Source organism: Phasianus colchicus, chromosome 1 (genome assembly GCF_987193195.1).
Source record: "Phasianus colchicus chromosome 1, bPhaCol1.hap1.1, whole genome shotgun sequence".
NCBI classification, from domain to species: Eukaryota; Metazoa; Chordata; class Aves; order Galliformes; family Phasianidae; genus Phasianus; species Phasianus colchicus.
The window spans coordinates 55,587,051-55,611,768 of record NC_143436.1 but is presented as its reverse complement, the minus strand read 5'-3'; the positions used below and the strand labels follow the sequence as shown (position 1 = coordinate 55,611,768).

The window sequence follows — 24,718 nt, the reverse complement described above, 5'->3', positions numbered from 1 at the left end:
CAGTGGAGGGGAACAAAGAGGAGGACAAGAGGAGAAGACAATAAGTATCACCACCTTTTTGTTTACTCAGGGCCTACCACCTTCCAGCTTCAATGTGTGCTGAACTGAACACAAAGGTGTGCAAAGAAGCATTGCTGAATTATGAACAAGAACAAATAATGCCATTGCCTTTATAAAACTGGCTTCTGGAAATAGATAGTGAGCTTCTTGTCCAGTCCTGAATCTACAGCAGTGTGGAAGACACAACTAAAGAACTTGCTGGCCAGTTTTCCATATAGCTGAATGGCTGACATTATATTGTTTAATTACCGGAAAGAAAACAGTGAAGGCCTATTATATTGAGAAATAGTTTCCAACTGATCTAACACACACTTAAAGCTTTTACTGACCTTGTATCACCTATCTGGCCTCCTTTGGTTAAAATCCATCAGAGAACAGGGAAATAGATGTGATATTTTAATGAGCACATTACGTGATTATATCTGTTTATAACTCAATTTGCCATGTTAAGAGATCATTTCTGTACAAAAGCAACAACAGATGGTTGCTATGTTAGTATAAACACATTCTTCCCTTCTGTCTTCATGCTGCCACAATACTTTGGACTAGGATGTTATGAGAAGTTGTCATGAGAAGTTTAGTCTACCCGGGCTTTGTTTGGCATGGGGATGTTCCAGTAAATCTTTGTATTCAATTTTTAGAATGTGGGCCTTAATTCTTTCTTTTTTTCTTTTTTTTTTCTCTCAAGCTATCAATCCGTGCTTTACAAAAGTCTGTGATCCTAATGCCAACTGCACTTACCTTGGACCAAATCATCACAAATGCACCTGTCGAGAAGGTTACAGGGGAGATGGTCAAGTCTGCTTACCTATAGACCCTTGCCAAGCGCTATACGGGAATTGCCCTGCACAGTCTACCATTTGCATATATGATGGCCCAGGAAAGGTTAGTGTTGAACTGGTGCCCCAGATGTTTCCCGCATCAGCTGCCTAGGAACAAATAACATTTCATCTCCAAAAAGGAGACACAAGTGTACAGGCACATGTCTCAGGGAGGCCAAAGCCTATTCCTAGCTTAGGCATAAGTTCTGTAGGTGGCCAGGAGGTATCCCCTTTCCCTCTATATATGGAAGTGTGTGTCAGCCTCTGAAGGTAGGAATGAAAATAGCGGTCTTTTTTGTAGAACGTTTTGGCTCAAATTTGTCTCACATAAGTGGAGGCACTGAAATGAATCTTCTCACAGATACATTTTCTGTCTGTAACTGCAAGGGACCTGTGGGATCAGTAGGATCCTTACATAGATACCATAGATAAACATATCTAAAGTTAGTGTAACTTGAGTCTTTGAAGACTACTGATGAAAGGCACCAATGTATAGGTTGCACATTATTCCTGCTGTCAGAAACTGGCTCAGATTTCTGTGTTGTACTTCTGCCACCGAAAAAAAAGAAGACATTAGAAGGCCATGCTTGTTTTGCCTGGACACTCTATAGAGCAGAAAAGGGAGTCAGTCATCCAGGGCTGTCCTGATGCACATGGTCAATCAACTTTTTTCACCCGAGTTACACGTGGCCAGTATGCTCAGGCCAGTCTGTACTACTGATATGTCACACCAGTTAATAATATGCTTTGGCACTTCTTTTTGAGAGAGGGCAGTGGGAACAGAGGAAAAAAAGCCTAACCCATCAAAATCAACTTTAAATGTTCACAGTCACAGAAGTGAATCTAAAGGCTTTATCTAAAGGAAATTTATCTGGGAGTCACTAATTTTCTAGAGTGGATAAAGCCTTGAAGGAAGTTGTATAAATATGGATGGGCTTTATACTTGCATCTGAACTCACCAGGTAATTAACGAAGGCTTTGATATTTCTTGGTCTTTAATTCTTAGGAGCAGAAAGTATACTGAAATCTCTGCTTTGTGCATCTCTAATTTCTCTCTACCCTCTCCCATCCCTTTGATGCAGTCCCACTGTGAGTGCAAGGAGCATTATACAAACTTTGTCCCTGGGAAAGGATGCAGTGTGACAGACATCTGTGAAACGAACAACACATGCCACAAAAAAGCTAAATGCTCGATGGTTGCTCGGGGACAGATTATGTGAGTATTTCTTCCTCTTAAAGCTTTCACGCAGTTTCTCCCTCCTCCCCATCATAAGCAGACTTAAAACAAATCCAGTGGATGAGCACTTTCCAAAGTTATTATTAATAGTTCTGTTATCAAAGACAAAGGACAACATTTAGTGGAGTTAGGATCAACAAAATAGCACATCAGCCCAATAGATAATGCCTATTAAATTTTATTTTTATTAGCTCAGAGGTCATTTCTGCACTATTTTTTAAAGAGGATCAAGACCTGTTTTCTGTTCCTCAGAACAAGCAGCATGATCTGGCTTACAGCTAAAGGCTTTTCCTCTTCAAAATCACAGTAACTGCTTCTTGGCAGAGGTCCCTGGCACATGTTATCCCTTCAGCTGTGCCTGGGCATTGCCTGGGAAAGTGTTGTGTGGGCCAGAACCATGCCAGGCAGCATGCTAAAAATTAATCAGCATTAATTACCACAGGACAGTGCTGGAGCCCTGGCCATTTTTTGTGTACTAACCAGGGCATCTGTCCCCCGTGCTGTGAAAGCAACACTCGCCTCAGCAGAATCCCAAAGCATGTGAGAAATTGCACAACTTACAGCAGAATCTCTTTTCCTGTACAGAAATTTATTTTGCAGATATTAAGAGGAAAGTCTGTTTTAACACAAGTTAATCAGTCCAAGAGCTCCAGAAGTGCTGGCTTTTGGGAGCTGAGAATTAGAATGTAAAAGACAAGACAGACCATTAGCCATAAGCTGGCTAACAAATCATTTTATAGATTCACAGACAGGAAGTATTTGCATGGAAGAGTATACTCATTGCCAGTTCTTGCCTCATCACCCAGCTTATTCTTATAGTGAAAAATTAAAATCACCATTGTGTAAGCTGTTGTGCATTTCCAACAAGTTTCATTTCTGGAACACACTGTACTACACAAAATGCACTTTGCTGCTTCAGCACACCAGTAGCAACAGGTGTAAAATTTCAAAGATAGAAGAATATTTCTATCTGAAATCAGGACCAAAATGCAAATTTTCTTGAGTTAAAAATTTTAAACAAAATTCCACAACATGTAAATCAGCACATTTCCTTCCTAGTTTATCAACAGTTTACTGCAGCAACTCAGTTGTTAACAGCTATATGTTTACAATTCCAGAATGGGAAAGTTAAAAATTTATGTTGATAAGGAGAAAAAAAAGAAACAAACGATCCAAATGCCTTGCATGTCATTCATTTCATGACCTCTAACAGCAGACAAACGAACAAACAAAAAGAACACTGAAGGATTAATTTGTATCCCACTCCTATCTACTGGGCAAAGAGTGAAACTGCCATGAATAGTTTCCAATTAAGGTGAATCCATTTATGAAAGAGAAACTTTGCAAAGAAAATAATTGATTGGTAAATATGGGCACAGTAAATTATCTCTAATACATCACAGTGTTTTTGTTGCAGCCCCAGATTTTAAATGCATTTGGGATTTGAGGCTAGGCATGGGCCTTGTTTGGACTTCCTTTTTTCTGATTTTGTTTGTTTGTTTGTTTGTTTTTGCTTCTTTGCTTGTTTGTTGTTTTTTTTTTTTAATTTATTCTAAAACACAGAGCTGTAACAAAGTTCACAAACCTGTGTTTTTTCCTTTCCACTTTTTTTTTTCATGAAAGACTCAGTTGCACTGTTAGCTTCCCACATATAATTACTTCTGCTTTCTCTAGAATCAAATGATCTGTACAGAAATAAATCTCATGCACAGAGATGTAGAAAAGACAAACATCTATGGTTTGTGAACATAACACAGCAACCCAATGGAATATCAAGGCTGTCTACTTCTGTTCTAGAATAGATCTTTTCTAAGCGAGTGCTGACACTTTCTACAGCACTGCTTCAGCAATTACACACAGCTTTGCCGAGAAGCTATGAAGCCTCACTGCTTGTGAGACCGTAACATCTCTGGTTTTCATGCAGAACTGGCTTTCCCTCAGCCAGCTTCCATTATTTTCTATTCTAATTCTTATCTCTGACTCTTTTCAATGTAGAAATTAGTAGCTTCATAAAGTAAAATCTTATATAGAAAGCTGAGCTTTTCTTCTTCAGAAAAGTTATAATTCTGCTTCCTGTCCTAGTTGGACTGGAGAATTGTCACATCTGCTCTTTCCCTGTACTGTCCATGTACTGTATCATGAGAACATTGAACAGGTTATAGTACACAGTGCATTCAGTGCAAAACATACTCAGTCATATGAAGCATCAGTTGCAAACCAGATTCTCCAGACAAACAAGATAAAATTAATCTAGTCAGTCACCTATATTTACAATGCTTTTAAAGTACTATTTTTACAAAAGTCTGGAAGCAACCAAAGCTTGAACCTCTTGGCCAAAATGCCATCTAAAATTCCTCTGAATCTAAATGCAACCCAACCAGACTGCAGGGACTGTGGGGATTTTAGAATGAGATCGCTATCATCAAGAATATAACTGTGGTAAAGACCATTTCCGTCCAGACATAAGATACCTAGAAAGCAAATAGGACTTGGAATCGGGTTGATATTACTGTGGGGTGTAATTGGCAAACTGTATATGTAGCAATCAGCACGTGGAAACGATTAGGTCATTATTTATATAAAGAAGTTCTTCCTGTTGCGTAGGTTAATGTTCCTTCTTTAATTATGCATTTAGGAAAAAAGAAGTCTAGAAAGGTGAATCATTATTGATAGGGCTTGTATGAATACTCAACAAGCTGGAGACATGATTAGGAAAGGCACTATTAAAAGCCAGTGTTTAGCAGCATGTAACAGTTGTTTAGCCTCCTAAATATAGTTAGAATATCTTTCTGTGCGTGCTACATGTTGACAAGTGCCTGCTTTAATTTTAGCACTGAAGATGAGTAGATCACAGAGCTGACACCTCCAGCCAATCCTATAGGCTCAGCACTTCTGAAGAGTGCAACAGAAATTGCTGAGATTGGCATAAAACTGTAGGTGTTGAGACAGATATAAGATCAATGCTCAAGCTAGCCTGAATTGCTTGTTGAAAATCAAAAGCATTTGTACCCATCATCACTTAAGAACAAGCACATTTCAACTACATTGACAATCAGCAACTTCTTCCCCACCTCTCTTGTGACACAGAGACTTTCATGATCTTAAAGTCCAATTTTCATGACACTTTTCCTCCACTCATGAGATGGAAAATGTCAGGTTGACATTTGGAGTTGTTCTTTCATTAATTTCCTTTAGATTTTGCCTTGGCTGAAACTCATTACTTTAAACACAGAGCATGTCCAGACAGCAAGGCTGCTGAGGCCATCTCAAGGCAATGCTGATCATTCTTATGGGTGCCATCACTGATGCTGCCCCAGAAGTCTATTGTATAACACTGACACCTCCCGAGACTAAAGTCCACAAGGGACACCAGAGTTTCTAAGGTGGCTTGATCTTGCCAGTGCAAAGATAGCAGCAGCATGAAGTATATATCTGAAAAAGCATGAGATTTCATGCTGCTTCTTCATTCAGAAGAATGAGAATGCTAAAACACCAGTATTGTTGCCCAAAATGTCTGTGTCACTTAAGAGGCAGTTTAACAAACACAACCACTTCACTTCAGTGAGAGAACTGATAACATGGGCTGCCTTTTCTACCAGAGAGGCACAAACATTTATCACAAGAATCAATGATCTGCTTTAGCATCCTCTTTATGCGTAACTACTATTATCCTGTTGAGCCCAACAAAGTGGCTGGAGGCTTAACACGGTCTTCTTGCCACTCTGAGGTTGGCAGCCCACAGTCATAACCTTCCCTTGTCCAAGGGCAGGGGTGCTGAGTAGACTTCTGGACTCTCGTAACCAGCATGTCCAGAAACCCCAAAGGATCCTCTACACAGCCAAGGGTGCCACACAGCCAAACCCCACTCATAGTGGCCCAGCAACGTGGACACCACAAACATACTGCTGCTTCCTGGTCCACTGACAAAAGGCCATCCTAACTGGCAAGTGGCCACCGTGTTTCCATACATATCTGCAAGCGTAATACACTGAAATCACCAGCCAAAATTGTTTAATCAGGAGGGGTTTAAGGGTATCTTTGTTGCAAAGGGATACTGTTTCACATTCATTACACTTCCTAGATGAGGCTTATTAAAATCTATAGAAGAGGCTACAAGAACAAGGGGAGTTTACAGCTGGCAAGTGATGAAATAACAAATAAATATAGCTATCCAACACATGACAAGACACATACAGCATCCTATCACCAAACAGTACCTTACTTTTGCTGAAGCAAAGATGTGAAATAAAATGGTGGCTCCTGAGTATGCTCTTTAGAGAAGTAAATATGCTTAGCATGCTTAGCTAGAGCCCCACTGACTCTACAGTGCATCACCACACGGCTGAAATGGCAATCCCTTCCCAGGTGTACGTGCCAGAGGGGCTCTGTGGGGAATGGATCTGTGTGCTATGGAAACATCATGGAGCGTCTCCAAGACCTGAACACAGAATCAGGAGGACGGTGGCAAGGCAAGCTAACATCTGCCCTAGCACTCATGGGTAAGTGACCACATACAGCAGTCATCTCCTGTTGGATTGTTTTGCTTGTATTCATTAAAAGCCATGATCCATGATCCCCCAAAATGAGTGTTTCAAACTCAGTGCATTTATGTTTTCCAGCATAAATTTGACATGTTCCATTATCCTTGTCTTAGGAAAGTATTTTAGTATCATACTAAGGCATGGGAGAAGCTGATTCTGCAGCCACTCATTGACACTTTTAGGTACATGACTTTAGGAACTAAACCATGTTATCACACACTATGTAATAATGAATTTATATTCATCATACCATAAGACCCAAAGCCACCAAGGCTGTTGTCATGCATGTCATCAAATTGTACAGATCACTGATAACATATCAGATAAAGACAGTGACAGTCAATAGATGGGGGAGAAAAAATCTACTTAAGTTAGATTGTAAACGAACACTCAAGGTCCAAATGCAGATCCAAGTATTTCCTATGGTTGAATTTGTTATTCAGGACAAATACAATCCTATAATCAAATGAGCTGCAAATCCCTGGTATATATGAGGTTTGAAAATATACCAGGAGAGTAAGAGGAAGAAATGGACCAGAAAGCAGTAAACAGGAAGGATGATGGCAGTGGAAAAAAACTGCTGGTAGCAAGACAAACGTTTTGGAAATCAGGCCAGATGACTGCTGTGCATCTGTGCACAAATTCCATTTTCTTGGAAAATGAAAAGCAAATTATTTGTGAACTCTCAAATAGAAGGGTAAAAAATATTGGAAAAAAAAAAATAAAGGATTCTTTTATTTGGCTGAGTCTTTCACCTTGCCAAAGATTTTTGTATCTATTTGTAATTGTGTCACAATATAAAAAATCCTTGTGAAGAGAATATAACAGTATTCATTATCTTCTGCTGCAATGTCAAAAATATGAGACCTGAGCAAATACTGCTAGAATAAAGATGGATCTTTGAATTAGAAAAAAAATCCTACAAATCTGGCCAAGGGCAAAACCTGGCAATTGCCTTCAGATTCAGCACATGAGAACAGAAATCGGCTGCCTCAGCACTGAGAGCTAGGTTGCATTTTTTTCTGTACTTCACCATTTGCGTCAGAAAAGTGCCTGGCGTTCTGGATGTTACCATTTTTTAACAACAGCAATCCAAATTTTATGGTCTTTGGTTAAAATTTGAACGTGAATATGCTGTATGATTTACAAACCAGCAGCTAAGGACACGTTAAGCACACAGGTTATTTTGCAGTACATTCTCTCTACATTAATGTCTTTCAAAAGCTAAGAATATACAGCAAAACAGTCCATGTTGTGTTGTAAGACAGAGTAATAATTTCAAGATATATCCTCTATTACACCATACTCATAATGCCTATGAAGATTTAGTTCACTTCTAGTTTTAATCCTCTGGAAAAAGATCCCATTATTAGAAATATGTAATGGCTTCAGCTACAGACTCAGTAGGCTCATCAGACTGTCTTGGAAATGGAAATACCATCTGGGTAGCAAACAAATTCTAATTAATACACAGTGCATCAGTTTTTATTACTAGATATGTGTTTACAGTTGTTTGCATTCACAGCAGTTTGTCAGCAGCAGATCCCTCACCCCAAAAAAGCCTGAACTGCAAAGGCACAGCTCTAAAGATACACAGTTCTCATGGCCATCACCCTGGTTTGCATGCTGTGAATTCCAGGATACCAAAAATGTTCTGAGCATTTTGCTTCATCCTGGGTCACGCAGTAGCACCTGGATTTTGCATGCCAACTACTTCTCATATTTCAACAACTCAGATTTTAGAATCTTAAATTAGCATTTAATAATCACAGATACTATTCTTGCTTATTCTATCTTTGCGGACCCCATATTCATTTATTTTCTTCTTTCCTCATCAGAAAATGTTTATGAGTGGCCACTGAGAAGTCTGGGACCCTTTACCGTATTTGTACCAACCAACAGAGGACTCAAAGGTACCAATGTAAGTAAAAAGCAATGAGGGTTTTGAAGGAGAGGGATTTAGCTCCTTCAGAAATCCAACTTTTTTGATTCAACAGATTCAGAGGAAATTTTTGCTCTAATCCACTTCTGGCTCACCATTCAAATTTATAGTCCAGAGATTGTCTTTTTCCTACTTGAAAGAAAAGCAGAATAGTTTAGTCAATCAAAGTAGGATGCAGACATGTTTTGAGTAAGAAAGAAGTGACCTGATTTTCAAAATGCTTAACGTCCACTACCTTCCATTGAAGGGCAGGATAACTCTGGAGGCACTTACTGCTTATGCAGGAGCATATATGTAGGATCTGAACTGAAAACAAGAGACTTCTGCTTGATTCAGACTCTTTTATTTCACTTCAGAAGAAAACATGTCATTTCAGAATTTAACAGTTGGAGAGAAAAAAAAAAATTCAGTCTGAGACTCTTTTTTGGAAGAAGACTGTATTGAAATTAACCTTTGTTTTTTTTGTTTTTATAGATAAAGGAACTTCTGAATGACAACCTGAAAGCACAGTATTTTGTGAAACTCCATGTAATTGCTGGTCAGTTGAATACCACTAGCTTGAATAATACTGATATAATATATACTTTGACTGGCAAGTCAGGAGAGATATCAAGGGGAGAGAAGGTAGGTGAACTTCCAGCCTAATCAGCAAGGATACTAGTTCATGTTTTTAATTCAACAAGGAGTACAAAAGGTTTGTCCTCACTGGGATATCAGGTTGCAGAAACTTGAAATCTCACTGGAAAATTTGTCACTAGTATCAGTGAAAACAAAAGTTACTTTTGGAATTGCACCACTGCAGAAGGCTCTAAAATTAAGTGATCTTAAATCTGCTGGCACAACCGGCAGAGCCAGGGAGGCATTCAGAGAGCCCAAATAAACTCAGAGGTGGCATGGAAGGGAAAAATCATAGAATCAATAAGTTTGGAATGACTAATAAAACCATCTAGTCCAACCATCAACCCATGCCTGTCACCTCTCGAATCCCACTGTTTGTGCTAGAAACCTGCATGTACTGCTCGCACAGAGCAATCACCAACTGCATTGCAGAGTCTACCTTCCTTTGAGCATCAGCCCAGACATCCTTTGAATTATGCAGGAAAGAGAAACGTTCAACACAAGTAAAATTCACATGGCAGTTTATCATGAAAAATATGGAGTAAAGTTCATCGCAACCCACTTTATTCAACATCAGCAAAAATTGGGGCAGTTTGATGCTACAGTTTATCTCTGAAGCTGACATAACAGATTTTATGCTGTAGAACTATTGTTCTTAGCCCACTGTCTTAATAGCTTGAGCCTATGTGAAGGCTGAAATCAAGGATTTTTCATGTTTTCCTAGTAAACCAGTGACATCTAAGAAAGGAGATCTATTTTATTTTTTTAATGGGTATGCATTCCATTTGTAACAGGAAAATATCATTGCTGTCTGAGGCCCATCAGTTTCCTGCAGGCTTCAGTACAATGCACCATCAGCAACATTTTGTTGTTTTAAACATACATATAATATAAGGAAATGGATTGTAGTCCCTTAAGATTACAGGACTTGACCAATTCACTACAACCACATTCTAAATCATTTCCTGACAGACTTTTATTAGTAGCAGTCATCAGAGCCTTTTCAGGTATACTGCTCCCAGCTTGTTCCCTTGTCCTTGCTTCTCTTATGAACTTTGTTATTTTGAAACAAAATAACATGGTCCCAATTCAAACTCAAAGGATTTTTTTCCATTTCCTTCATTGGTATTAGAAGCAATCTTTAGCCTCCCCAGACTTAGATCAGGTGTTGGTAATGGAAGGGGATGTTAATACTATTCAACATGCATAGTCCCATTCCATAATAAAAATTCACTACCCACTGCCTGGCTTCTTTTAGGATAATCAACTAAGAATTAGAATCCAGGGAGGAAGAAGGAAAGGAAAACTTTTGCAAGGCAATATTATTGCTTCCAATGGCATTTTGCATATTGTTGACAAAGCCATGGACAACATTGAGCCAACGTTTGAAAGCAACAAAGAGGTAAGGAGGAAGCTATATATGTATGATGTTGGACTTTCTTTTACAATAGTTTCATTGTTCATTTAATGCAAAGAATGACTAACAGCAGTTAGAGAAACTCTGTTATGCCAGCATGCATCAAGTCAGAGAGACAACATTCAAGGTGAAAAGTAGCAGTGTCATTTCTACACCAGGCAGACCTTTTCTGCCAAGCTGGATCATCGTCATGGTTGTACTCAGTGTGCCTGAGTAGTTCATTCACACTCTGTGCATTCAACTGAATAGAATAACTAAATTAAGTAAACTAAAACAAGGAATATTTGCACAGATTCCTGGCAAAGCTTGTATTCAAATCAGCAACACCCCAATGACTAAAATTCAAAACCCCATCATTTTGAATGCTTTGGGTTTTTTTGGTGCTCGGCGTAGCGTTCAGTTCTCAGAGAGTGCAAATGCTTTCTCTCTCTGTCCTTTTCCATTGGAAATACAGAAATAATACCCCGTCAAACACACACACCTGGTTTACATGTTCTATGGCCAGACCATTTTCAGAACTATGACAGACACTAACTCCAAGCCAGCATAACAATGAGGACAAGAAGACACTGTCATTTCGGCTGCTTAGAGACACCAAAATCACTCAAAAATTAAAGAAACCCAAATATATTCAGATCTGTAATAACTGAGACTCAAACTAATTCAGAAAGTAACTTATAAAAGTTGGCATTCATTCTATGTAATGTATTTTAAATATATCCTGTATTCATCCTATTTCAGGAAACCATAATGTCAGTTCTTCAAGACAATGGAAGATACAGCCAATTTGCATCTTTGATAGAAGTAAGGATCAAGATAAGCAGTTCCATAAAGCTATTTGATAATGACTTCCAAAAATAATATGCAAATTTCACTTTTGTTTTTAAATCAAAACAGAAAACTAGCCTGGGAATGGATTTACAGCAGGAGAACAGACCTTACACAGTCTTTGTTCCAAGTAATGATGCTCTGAGTAATATGAAAGCCGAGGATCTGGATTACCTGCTTTCTGCAGAGGTACAGTCTTTCTATAGCACAAACTGTTCTTAGAGAATAGAAGTATGTGGAATCTATAGTGGATTCATAAATACGTATTATTCCATCTTTAGTATTCATTTACACTAAGATCCCACAACCAAGTTTTAAGCCGTCTTGAAAAAAGATCAAGAAGACACCTAAACAGGAATAGGAGTTGGGATCATGTCTGAAGTGATTATGGCACCACACCACGTCCCTGCTCCCTTGTTCTTGCCCTGATCACGACTTGGCAAAGTCCCAAACCCAGTCCTAGGATGTGTTACCTCAGCTGGGGATAACTGATGGGAGTGGGTGTCACAAGAACACTACAAACTGGGGATTACCGCTTGTGGGGTCCCGTGGGGTTCTGGGATTATCGTATCCCCAGGGTACCTCCTTGCCACTGCTGATGGAATCACAAGTCTTTGGGGGCTGAAAGGTGGATGTACCTCTGGATATACCAGGGTTGGTTTACAACACTTAGATGATTTAGGAGCAAGGGCAAGGACCAGTAAGGCACAAGCCACAACTTAAGCATTACTACTGATGCAGAAGTTTCCAGCTCCAGTGGTGATGCAGTTCTCAGCCCCATGCTCTTACACAGACCAGGTTTGGTTTGCATTACTCACACAGTTCTAAAAAGTCTTCTTTCTTCTCTTGCAGGGCTCATTGAAGCTACTGGAGCTGGTCCGATACCACACTGTTTCCAATGCTGAGGTGAGTGTGGATGCTTCTTAGCTTGGGAGCTCAAGAAAACTTTTGGCAGGGGTTTTCCAAGAACAAAAAGCTTCAAAGAAGAGAGGTGGTGCCTCTGCCTTTCCTAAGGGCAGAGATTTTCACAGATCTTTAAGGATGCAAGCACAGCAATAATTAGGGAGAGGTGATAACTTTGCTTAAACTGGATTCTTCAGAGGAGGGGATAAATTAATATCCTTCTAATCATAGAATCATAGAATCAAGGTTGGAAAAGACCTCCAAGATCATCTACCAGTCCAACCATCCGCCCACCATCAATATTTCCCCACTATGTCATGTCCCTTAGTACCATATCTAAATGTTTATTGAACACCTCCAGAGACTGGAGTATTGTGTCCAGTTCTGGACTCCCCAGTACAAAAAAGACAGGGATCTCTTGGAAAGAGTCCAGCGGAGGGCCACAAAGATGGTGAAGGGCCTGGAGCACCTCCCCCATGAAGAAAGAAAGGCTAAGTGAACTGGGTCTGTTTAGCCTTGAGGAAAGAAGACTGAAAGGGGACCTGATCCAGGTCTATAAATATCTAAGGTGTGAAGGGCAAAGTGACGAGGCCAGACTGTTTTCAGTAGTGTGTGGACACAGGGCAAGGGGAAGTGGACAGAAACCAGAGCATAGGAAGTTCCGCACAAATGTGTGCAAGAACTTCTTTACGGTGAGGGTGACGGAGCGCTGGAACAGGGAGGTTGTGGAGTCTCCTTCTCTGGAGATAGTCAAGACCAGCCTGGACACCTACTTGTACGACCTGGTGTAGGGAGCCTGCTTTGGCAGGGGGGTTGGACTCAGTGATCTCTGGAGGTCCCTTCCAACCCCTACAATTCTGTGATTCTGTGATTCTGACTTCACCACCTTCCTGGGCAGTCCATTCCAGAGCCTGATCATTCTTTCAGAGAATAAATGTTTCCTAATATCCAACCTGAACTGCCCCTGGTGCAACTTGAGGCCACCCTCTCTCATCCTATGGCTAGTTACATGGGAGAAGAGGCTGACCCCTTCCTCTCTACCACCTCCTTTCAGTTTGTTGTAAAGGGCAATGAGGTCTCCCCTGAGCCTCCTCTTCTCCAGACTGAACAACCCCAATTCCCTCAGCTGCTCCCCATCAGACTTTTGCTCCAGATCCCTCACAGCTCCATTGCCCATCTCTGGACACTCCCCAGGGCCTCAGTGTCTTTCTTGTAGCGAAGGGCCCCAAAATAAACAGTACTCAAGGTGCAGCCTCACCAGAGTTGAGTATAAGGGGATGATCACCTCCCTGCTGCTGCTGGCCACACTATTTCTTTCGTATATGAGACAGGACAGAGAGCCATTGGCATTCTTGGCAACTTGAGCACACTGCTGGCTCATGTTCAGCCGAGAGTCGACCAACATCCCCAGTTACATTTCTTCTAGCTCCAAGCCTGTAGCATTGCCTGGGATAGTTGTGGTCAAAGTGCAGGACCTGATACTTGGTTTTGTTGAACTTCATCCCACTGACCTCAGTCCAGAAAGCTGTTAAGATGCAGCAAGCAAACTAGCTTTGTTGAAGTTTAAAGTAACAGCTCTAACTTCACTGTGCTAATAGGTGTGATAGTACAAGGCTACCCATGGAGCTAGAGAAAACTGAGAGAGTCTTTTGCTCGTCCCACAAATAAAGGTGGTGTTTTTTGTGAAATCCATTTGGAAAGAGTGATGAGATTACATTTATTTCAATTCACTTATATTCATTTCAGCTAGAGATTGCCAGCCTCATCTCAGTAGGGCACATCCGAAGCATGGCGAAGCAGTTCCTTTACTTTAACACAACCAGCACTGTAAGTACAAGGCAACTTTCACTTGTGGCCAGCTCTCTCTACCCTAAGATGAGGCAAAACAGCCAGCCCAGCACTTCCAGTGACTGTTAGAAATTAGTAAAAGATGCAGGACAAATGTTTTCTATAAGGATAGCCTGCAGTCTCTTTCTTCTTATGATTAGCCCCAATCCAGGAACGGTCCTCATTTATGCTCTGTGTGGTTTGGGGTGGGAGAGGAGCAGAGAAGTCTGTTTCAAATATTCTAGTTCAAAAATTTTCTGTGCATACATAAGTATTTTTTAATTCCCTTTAATACTATATTCTCTGATGCTGATGAACATAGTGAATACTTTTTTAAAGGTGTTAATTTGTCTGTTAGAGCTTTTGATAAACCATACTTATCTATATATTGTACTCCCTCTGTTCTATGTGTACTGTAATCAAATGTAAATGTTCCAGAGAAAGGATTCATATATGAGAATTATTGTACAGGCAGAGAAGTTGCATGAGTAAATGCAGAAAGAATATTTATTTTCCTGTGGACTGGGGTGGCTCGTAAATTGTGTCCCATTTTCTCCCCTCTCAACTCCTCTGTCGGAGGGGGCACCACAGAACCCAAGCCTATGTCTGCTGAAACTAAGGTCCTGAAACCATTAGCGATCTTCCTATTCTAGCCAGGCTTTTAGTCACCACTTCTACAGGACAATGATGCAGACTAAGAAGAAAACATTAGATGCCTCTGCTGTCAAAAATTATAAAGAAAATAGGCGACATATACATGCTTCTTCCACAGATAAGTTTAAGAAAATCTAGGCAGCACATTAAAAATGAGAAGCATGACTAGATTTTTTTTTTTTTTTAATGGAAAGATCCAAAATTGGGAAGTTATGAGAGTTTTACTATTATTAATAATAATGTGTTGTTTCACAGGGACAAGTTTTGGTGAGTGGAGAAGAAATGGAAGAAACTGATATTGTTGCAAAAAATGGTCGCATTTTTACTCTTGCAGGAGTTCTTATCCCACCCACCATTGTTCCAATTCTGCCACATAGGTGTGATGAGACAAAAAGTCAAATTGCAATGGTAAGAAAAACCAAAAAAATACAATAGGTGCAACTACTCCATGCAACACACATAAAAAAGGGGGGGAAATCAATATATCAGTGAAATACAGCCACCTGGTTAGCAGTGCAACACAGATAATTTGCAAACAGGGCACAACACTGTTCTATATTTCAGTGAGTGGGACTTGGTACATCCTGTTTAGTTTGGCAACAAAGTGCAGGCCTTTACACTTGATAACACTCAGGTGCTTTTTCTGGTAAGAAGCCTGAGCATCAGGCTGATCCTTTGGTTTGCAGTAAGCATGGTTCCCGTGAGCTATTGCTGGATGGTGTTCAAGCACATATCAGGGCCAGTAAACAGTTCCAGTACAATGATGAAGAACAATTGCCAGCTGAGCTCTTACAAGAGTCCAGAACCACTGCTTTGAAACAGATTCTCAGCAGAGCTGAACAGCATCAAAATTTAATAAGGAAAACACAAGAGCTGGCAGCAAGGAGCTGTTACCTCTGGCAGTGACTCCAAAGTGCCAGCTGCACAATGTGTCCGTAAATCAGGCAGAGCACACTTAGGACACTAAGGTACTTGGAACTCCTTATCACAAGCCTACCTCTACTCTGTGGGAAAAATGATTTAAGGAAAAAATAGATCGTGTCTGGCACAAAAATGCTTCCTCAAAGTGAAGATAGGCACTTTGTCAGCTTTGATCTTCATGCATAATTAAAATACAATTTAATGTTCAAGGCTTTGTAGCAGAGCACTGATGCCAAGGAGAATACCAGAATGGAGCAATGGCTTTGCTGTTCTTAGCAGACATTCTGTATTTTCATTCTCAGAAAACAAGAACGATCTCAGCTCATAAACCCAGCTTGTGGTATCACTGAAAAGGTTGTCAGAACTGGAGGTTACATAAACCTACAACAACTGCACTTCCTTAAATATGGAACTATTACACTAATACACACATAGCCATGTAACTGTACTTGAATGCTGCTCATAACTACAAGGCTCAAAGTACGCAGAAAACAGATGAAGACTGAAACACTACGAAAAAGTTAGAATCATAAAGGTTGGAAAAGACCTTCTAAGATTATCTAGTCCAACCACTAGCCCATCCTCACCATGCCCACTAACCATGTCCCTCAGATTCACATTCTAGGTCACATCCTAGGTAGAGAAAGAGGGCAGTAGGTGACACTGAGTGGCACTGAGCAGCAGAGAGAGCAGCGCCATCAGAGGAGACACTTTCCACAGTTATTAGGCAAATTTCTGAGCTCCAAAGTAGAAAAGAGGGATTTTCAGAAACCTAAACAATAGTAGAAGCCTAAGACAATTTCCGTCATTACTACACAGCTTATCACAGAATTTTAATAATGCATTAGTGCAAACAGCATTGAACCACAAATCTTTAGAACTGAGTAGTGGCAATTGTGATGCACAGCTATGTGACGCACAGATGCTTTCATATATCTGATCCTTTGTTCCCTAATGTGCTGTATGACAGGAGAGATGAGTATATCCAAACCAGTACTTGATTCTGCCTCCACAATGATAAGTGTGGGGGGGAAATGCCATAATTCAGGTTCGAGTCCACTTGTCCAATCATTATGAAACACAGTGACGTAACACATTGGACGCCTGCTCTAGGATTAATTCTAGTTTGGTTGAGACAAAACACGTTAGCAGTAATGAGTCTCATGGCTTTGACAAACTCCATATCTACGCACTGAAAGGCTCATCCTCTCTGAAGTTATTGAACACTGAACTTGTCTGAGGACTCACCTTTAAAATTGCCACTACGGTTTCTAGTTCCTCAGTGCTGCAATTGCCAGTCTCTGTCACCACCATCTGGTGGTTGGCTTAGCTACTGAGGAAAGACAACTAGAAGTTGAAGACAAAAACAGCTACATACTAATGTATCATAGCAGAGTCTAGAACATGGAAGCAGAAAATATATTTCCCTTCATCACCTGTAAAGAAAACACATTAGCTATATATAAGACTCAATTAACTTGGTCTTCCTAAGAAGAAGTAAAAATTCTTAAATATTGACTGCACCGGACCCTCAGACAGTCTTCATTAATGCATTGTATGAGGTCAAACAAAGGACACCAGATAGTTTTTTCCCATGGTTGCCTTTTGTTTAGGAAGCTGCCAGGTCTTTAGAAGGGAGTGGAGGACAGAAAATTGAAGATGAAAAAGAGGAAGAAACAAGGCAGGAAAAAACAGAGCCAATTTTACAATGTTTATCATCCAGAATTTTGTGTCTTCTTAGTTGGTATAATGCCTCTCCAAATGGTAATCCTAACTGTCTCCATCTAGGGTGTCTGTGCAAGTTGTTTCTCACATGCATTATCTCCCTGTCCACCGGATTCAAAACCAATTGTAAGTGATGTCATCCTGATGTATGTGATGTCAAGTGATGTATCCTGACAGATACCCCCACAATACAAAATGTATATATCCCCATGTCTTGTTTGTTGCTCTTCCAATAAGCAAGAAAAAGAACCAGATAGTATTACAGAAAATTGCATAAAAATATAAATGTCGGTAGTAAATTACTCTATTTTTGGCAGCAATTAAAGAGGTAATTTTAGTGTTACTTTATTTGCTGTAGCAAGATCCCTCACATTTCATAGCAGTTATGACTCTTCTCTCAGGCAAAGATCTATTTAGGATAGGGTTTGGCAAGGGAGAGAGGTGAGGAATTAGAATTACTGTGATTAATCTTTGGGAGTTCATAAATGAAAAATAGAGGAGGGATACATTTAAATTAGACAACAGATCTGTTAAAAATTTCCTTTTGATTAAGCATCCCAGAAGTAACTATCTGCAGGAATTTTCTTCCCCATGTTATAAAAATCCACTGATAGTTAGTCCTATATGCCACATTCAGTAATAATTACAGGTAAAATTAAGAAAAATCATGATGCGTAATTCAATAAATTTTAAAAAATTGAAAATACGTGACTTCATTGCAAAGTGCTTTGTTTTCTGATTAAACTATGTTCCAGTATTAAGACTGTACCACAACACTATACATTGGTCATAAATACTAATGCTTCCATTTTGTTGGTTTTTCAGCCTTTCGTAAAGCGGACATGCATTATTGAAGGCTCAGCCTATCCGAAAACTGGCTGTACTAGATACTGCAACATAACAATAAAGGTACACAGTTACAGTTCCTTAAGGTGAAATGTACACAGGAGTTTTCCAAAGGGTTGTCTTGCGCACCATGACAGGGTTGAGATACACATGCAAATAGATGTCCATGCACTTTCCGTATCAAACCTTCTACAGGTGGATGAGAGCAAAATACCAGGCAAATTTTTGCCAGTGTTCATTCCCCTACCTGCAATAACTCCTCTGTACAGCTCATACATATACTAGTACTTCCAACAAGTCTTTTCAGCTGCCATATGTTATTGACAACAACGATCTTACACTAACTGGGCTCCTTGCCCAAACATTGTGATGGCCCCTTTCAGCTATACCCACGAAGAACAGCACAGTGTGGATCCCCTGGACCCAGCTGTCCCTGCCACAAGACTTCACATAATACTCGGAAATAATGAATGACGAACAATCCCAAAGCCACAGTCTACTTGCTCTGCTTGTAGTCCTCACAGAAGCCTTTGGCCTCTTGGGAGGCACTTATCTGGCAGAGTTCTGGCTCCCAGAACTCTGAGTTAGGGGCTGGTGTAAGGGGCTGGTGCCTTCCCTTATACAGATCCCTGTAAATACTGCATTACTCTGGCTCCATCTATCTCACTCAGGTCTAACCATTCATTCAGATGGCAGGCAGAACTATTTGTTTAATTTTGCAGAAACCAAAGTGTTGCAGAGGCTTCTTCGGTCCCAGCTGCAGTCCATGCCCAGGAGGTTTCTCCAAACCCTGCTCAGGAAATGGGCAGGTAAGCAGAACCTCCAACCTCATCCTGCTCTCTCTCAGTTTTAGGGAGGATGGAGTGTGTCCCAAAAGCCCAAGAATGATTTCTGTATTACAGGATTATTTGGTTCTGTAAGATCTGCACAGTCCGGTGATGGCCATGAATTGAGGGTTCAGTTAAAAAGAGGAGGGAAAATGAATCTGTCTCCTCTTAAACGCTTGAACTGCAGGTTTGCCTGGTCCCAGTATAGAGGAAAAGCTGGGGTTAAATGACTTCCTCTGATGCTTTTACTCTGCACACTGCAGGGGAGTAACAGATCTCTATTCTTATTTTAAAACAGCGAAAGAAGGTACAAAACAGCAGTGTGACTATAAGCACAAGAAAAACTTCTGCGTTAGAAGACATTTTTCATTAAAGATGAGGCTCTTTCTAATTGCTTCTCAAAAACACAGCATGAATAGGTCTATAATCTCTTTTCAGAGGAGAGATAATGATTTATTTCCATTTATACATAGAAATCACCTTTCTTCCTTATTGCAGTGCATGGATGGCCTGGAGGGAAATGGGACCTGCATTTGTGCTGAGACATTTCACGGCTCTCTCTGCCAGTTCTGCTCAGACCCTGACAAATACGGACCTCAGTGTGACAAAAGTAAGTACAGCCATACTTCTTATCCCCAAGAATCATAGACTTGTTTAGTTGGAAGGAACCCTTGAAGGCCATCTAGTCCAAATCTCTTGCAATAAAAAAAAGGGTTACTCACAGCTAGATCAGGGTGCTTAGAGCCCCTCCAGTCTGACCTTGGATATTTCCAGGGATGGGGCATCCACCACATCTCTGGGCAACATGTTCCAGTGCCTCACCACACTTACTGTAAAAAATTTCTACCTTATATCCAGTCTAAATCTCCTCTCTTGTAGTTTGAAACCTATTCCACTTGTCCTAATCCAACAGACCCTGATAAGGAGTCTGTCCCCTTCTTTCCTACAGCCCCCCTTTAGATACTGAAAGGCTGCTCTCAGGTCTCCTTGGAGCCTTCTCTTCTCCATGCTGAAAAGTCCCAGCTCTCTCAGCCTGTCCTCATAGGGGAGGTGTTCCATCCTTTGGATCATTCTTGTTGCCTTCTGGATACACTCCAGCAGTTCCATGTCTCTCCCATACTGGGAGAGAATGGGATTTTTCCTTTATATTCTAGTATACAGTCTTTTATACCCTAGTATACTCTACTATACACTAAGGCGAGTGTTAAATGCTACATAAAGAATCTGCATAGTAGATGAGATGGATGTCTCTGAGGCAGGTTCATTTCTTATTTCAAAGGAATAAATTTAAGCCTAGACTTAGAGAAAATCTTCTCACTGGCTTAACTGGGCTTTCTGTAAGGGTCATATCGCACTTGGTATTAATTTATTCTTTCTTTTCTGTCTCCCTTACACAAGTAATTGAAATGAAAATCTTTTCTATTCAGCTATTCTATTAATAACCTAGGACACAGTACTTTGTTCTCTGAAATTCTTTAATTTTCATTGATAGATAAGTGCTCTACAATAGATTTTAAAAAGTTATCTGTGAAAGATACCTGAAAAGACATGGAAATGATAAATAAACAATGAGTCCCTCCAATAAAAAGAGAAAAATACAAAAGATTGGATACAAAAATAAAAGAGCAATTGATTCATAAAAAATGTTATGCAAGGATAGATGTCTTTTGCCACTATGGAATTGCACATTGTGTTTTATCTCTGGTAGAGTGCCTCTGCATTTATGGGAAGTGTGATAACCGAATAGACAGTGATGGAATCTGTCTTCCTGGATCATGCAGAAAGGGATACACTGGGAAATTCTGTGATAAGGCAGTTGTTCCCTGCGAGCCCTCTCTGCAGCTCTGCCATGAGCATGCAGACTGTCAGCTTAGTGATGGTGCAGTGAGGTAAGTCAGCAATTTCCATCTAATTAATATTGAATATGATGCAGCACTTTCCCACTTTCTTGATCAAAGCCACACCTTGTGGCAGCACACAAACATCAGCCACTGACAACTGCTATGCAGCAAATAAATGAAGCACACACCATATCCGCTTCCATTTCCTGGTAAGAATTAAGAGCTGTAAGTTCCTTATCCCATACATTATCTTAAAGACTGATCTGATATATGTTTATGGATCTGATCATTGTTAGAAGGTTGCCCTCCTTCTAACAATGCCCTACAAGGGCTCTTTATTTCTGACCTTCCCTTAGTGAACTAGTAGTTTGAGCCTTACTGAAAAACAATGGAACTCCTATTGCAGTTTGGGGATAAATAACTCGATGAAGTCAGCCCAGATACAATCCAGATGCTGTAGTACTATGAGACCCTGACAGAACTGGTCACAAAACTATTCCTACAACAGCTGTCTTGTGCTTGCTCATGCCCGCCTTGGCCATCACGTGCAGCAAGTTTGCTTCTTGCTGCATTGCACTAGTAATGAGTCATTACAGTAAGCAGAATGCTGGATACTGCATCACTGTGCTTCAGAAAGTCCCCCCTCTTGGAGAGGGAGGGACCAGGGAAACAAAGGAACTCTTGGTCTTGTTTGCACTTCAAATAGAAAGCTATCTTCTGGGTCAATGAAAGAAAGAACATCAGTTTAGAAGTATTACATTACCTTTGCCAAGATCACATTAGCAGTGAATTAATTTCACTCCCAATTTCATACACACAGAGAACAGATCCCTGGTTTGTATTAAACCAGTCATGTATTTTCAGGGGAGTGGGGGGGGAGGAGGGGAAGGGAGGATGTGGAAATAAAACAACATATGCACTATTTGCATCGTGAATCCAAGGCTACCAGTTTTAAGTTGCCTATAAATAACGCATTAGAGTGGAAAACATTTCCTTAATTTTAAAGCTTCCCTAACACTAAATTCAGTGATTTTCCTCTCCTCTTGTCTCTATAGCTGTGTTTGCAAGTCTGGCTATGAGGGAGATGGCATGACCTGCAGCAAAGTCGATCCCTGTGCTAGTTTAAATTCAGGTGGCTGCAATAAACATGTAAGTATAGGCTTTTCCTCTGAGCCTGGCACCACAGAAAAGCAGCAACAAGCAAACAATTGAGCAAGGTTTGGCTGAAACATTTCCAAAAGAAGCATCACAATTTTCACCGCAGTTTCAAGGTCTTTCTCTGACAGGGACATTATTATTGTCTAGACCTAAAGGTGGATGCCACTTAACTGTCCATAGCCAAGGTAAGCCATGACACGTTCCAGCCAAGCAGCAGCAACACAGCTCTAGTCCTTCCATTCAGGGGTAGCTATGAGAAAGTCTTAAAGTAGAGCATGCCCAAGTAAGGAAGTAAAAATCTTTAACTATTAGCCTCTCTCACAGGAGCTATTCAGAAGTCTGTGTAAACAGGTTGTCCCCCACAGGTGGCATTTGCCCATCCCAGTATGTGGGCCTAAGGTCTGACCCCAGAGACATTAACACACAGGGAATTTTATTTCCCTTGCTGGTCCAAGGTTGGATGTTACTTGGATGTTAGTGTGAGCTTTGGTTTTGATCCCTGACAGAAGTTTTGTGGATTAAGGAAGATTTGATGCTCCATAGTTTATACCACCACAGCCAAGAGCCTACTTCTTTGCACCCAGTGCCAATTTTACCCAAAAGATTACATCATGATCCTGCTGCCAGCAGAGGTGGGCAAGCCTCCTTGGCTGAGCTGCTCCCTACCAGGTTTGCATGCCCTTGCCTGCACAAATGGAGATTGTTTTTTCTGTCCTCTGCCCCCTTCTCAGGCTGAGTGCATTCAAACAGGCCCAGGAGGGCACGTGTGTGTTTGCCAGCCAGGATGGACAGGCGATGGATGGGACTGCTCAGCCATCAACAACTGCCTACTGCCTTCTGTGTCCGGATGCCATGAAAATGCCACTTGCATTTACATCGGGCCTGGTCAGGTAAGGCCTCACATTCTTCTCACTTTCTGCACCAGTTCTCACTTGTTTTGTTCTGCTGGCACTTTCTGCTCTCATTCGTCCCCAGGCTCTCCTCTCCTTCCAGGCCACATGCCCATTTCCACACAAAGCAGCCTCCCACAGCTCCCATTCCATTTTTTACTATGTGTTATTTCTCCAGGAGCAAATACTGTAAAGTACATTAGGTGTCTAGTATCAAGGCCTACTGGAGGTATTAGTCAGTCACATTCCACTGAAGTCACTGGAGCTATGCAGGAACACGGACAGACTTATCTGCCAACGTCTAGAATATGTACACAGTTTTAATCATTATAATATATTGCCGTGTTTTATTGAAACAACAGAATGACTGCAAGTGTAAAGATGGATTTAGAGGTAATGGAATTGAATGCACACCCATAAACTCATGCCTGGAACAAAATGGAAAATGCCATCATCTGGTGAGTAATAAGTCATTCTTTGAACAAAGTGTTCAGATACGTATCACACCTCACCTTCTGTGCACACCATAGAATTTCCTTGCCATTTCAAGCCTGCAACTTTTGCTCAAGATTAAATAGAGCTTTCCAGTCCAAGCAGTGATACCAAAAACACTACACAAGTTACGTCAATATGGTACATGCACTGGGCTGCTCCCAATTCCACCTTTATGGAAGGCTATCTCAAGCCTGGAGTGAATGCCTACTGCTTCTCTATCAGCTACTACAATCTGGATGTAATAGTTTTTTGAGACATTTACTTGAGTCACACATCTCTAGCTGGACATCTGTCAGTTTTACAAGAAACTGCATATGTTCAGTGGACCTGCAGGCCCTGCAGGGAGGACACTGGGAAAGAGATAAAGTAAAAAGCAGAGAGGAGCAGAGGATGGATATATGTTAATCAGATGAAGAGACAGGGCATAGTATTTGGAGGAAGTAAGAAAGGGTTTAGATTCATGAATTTAGTACAGGCAAGGGAATTAGTGCCCTCAATTGGTGGAGTTTATTGTAGTAAGGTAAGGAGGTTCATGGAAGATGGAACAGAAATGCTTTGCTGAGATAATGTCTATATATGATTGTATATTGGGAAGGGTTTACTGGCCATCCTTGCTCTGGAGTAGCCTCCTGAATATTTGACAGTCTTTCTCTCTCTCTCTTTCTGGTTTAAAGGCAACTTGTCAACTTGAGCCTTCTTATGGCTGGGAGTGTGTGTGCCCCAACGGCTATGAAGGAGATGGCAGAATATGCTATGGAAATGCTGCAGATGTAAGTAAGATGTTCATCATCTCCAAGCACAGGACCTACTGCACAGTTCTTACACTGGATCTTAACCAGACAGCAAAGTCATTATAAACAGTTAGAAAAGTGTGATGCCCAACAATGCTGACTGCAGAGTGTTTCTGCTGGAGACTCATGTCTGATACAGAAATTATCTTTTCTATTCAAAAATATATATTGGAAAGAGGCCTAGTGGATGTAAGTGCATTTCTTTAAGACAAATTATAAAGTGCCAGCCTCAGAGTCCTAATTTCATATATTCTAAGCAGTCCTAATTTCATATATGCTAAGCACTCATATCCCAGCTAGGAATGGCAAGCTCTCAGCTCTATCAAAATTCTGCCTTGAGCTATCTCAGTAGATGGTCAATTTATCACATTACTCA

General features: G+C 40.6%; 1 protein-coding gene across 3 annotated transcripts in view; it reads left to right on the top strand.

Annotated features, from left to right (window-relative positions):
• STAB2 (stabilin 2) overlaps positions 1–24,718 on the top strand; it is a 77,936-nt gene that overhangs the window by 14,257 nt on the left and 38,961 nt on the right. For all 3 annotated transcript variants that reach the window (XM_090143702.1, XM_031589737.2, XM_090143708.1), the window contains exons 8-27: positions 749–945; positions 1,964–2,097; positions 6,484–6,617; positions 8,498–8,580; positions 9,076–9,225; positions 10,478–10,621; positions 11,378–11,440; positions 11,534–11,653; positions 12,317–12,370; positions 14,114–14,194; positions 15,104–15,256; positions 17,558–17,620; positions 18,320–18,403; positions 19,063–19,149; positions 19,666–19,777; positions 20,876–21,056; positions 22,064–22,157; positions 22,898–23,056; positions 23,419–23,514; positions 24,226–24,321. In XM_090143702.1, coding sequence (XP_089999828.1) covers positions 749–945; positions 1,964–2,097; positions 6,484–6,617; positions 8,498–8,580; positions 9,076–9,225; positions 10,478–10,621; positions 11,378–11,440; positions 11,534–11,653; positions 12,317–12,370; positions 14,114–14,194; positions 15,104–15,256; positions 17,558–17,620; positions 18,320–18,403; positions 19,063–19,149; positions 19,666–19,777; positions 20,876–21,056; positions 22,064–22,157; positions 22,898–23,056; positions 23,419–23,514; positions 24,226–24,321 — 2,285 coding nt within the window. The remainder of the gene's footprint in view (positions 1–748; positions 946–1,963; positions 2,098–6,483; positions 6,618–8,497; positions 8,581–9,075; positions 9,226–10,477; positions 10,622–11,377; positions 11,441–11,533; positions 11,654–12,316; positions 12,371–14,113; positions 14,195–15,103; positions 15,257–17,557; positions 17,621–18,319; positions 18,404–19,062; positions 19,150–19,665; positions 19,778–20,875; positions 21,057–22,063; positions 22,158–22,897; positions 23,057–23,418; positions 23,515–24,225; positions 24,322–24,718) is intronic.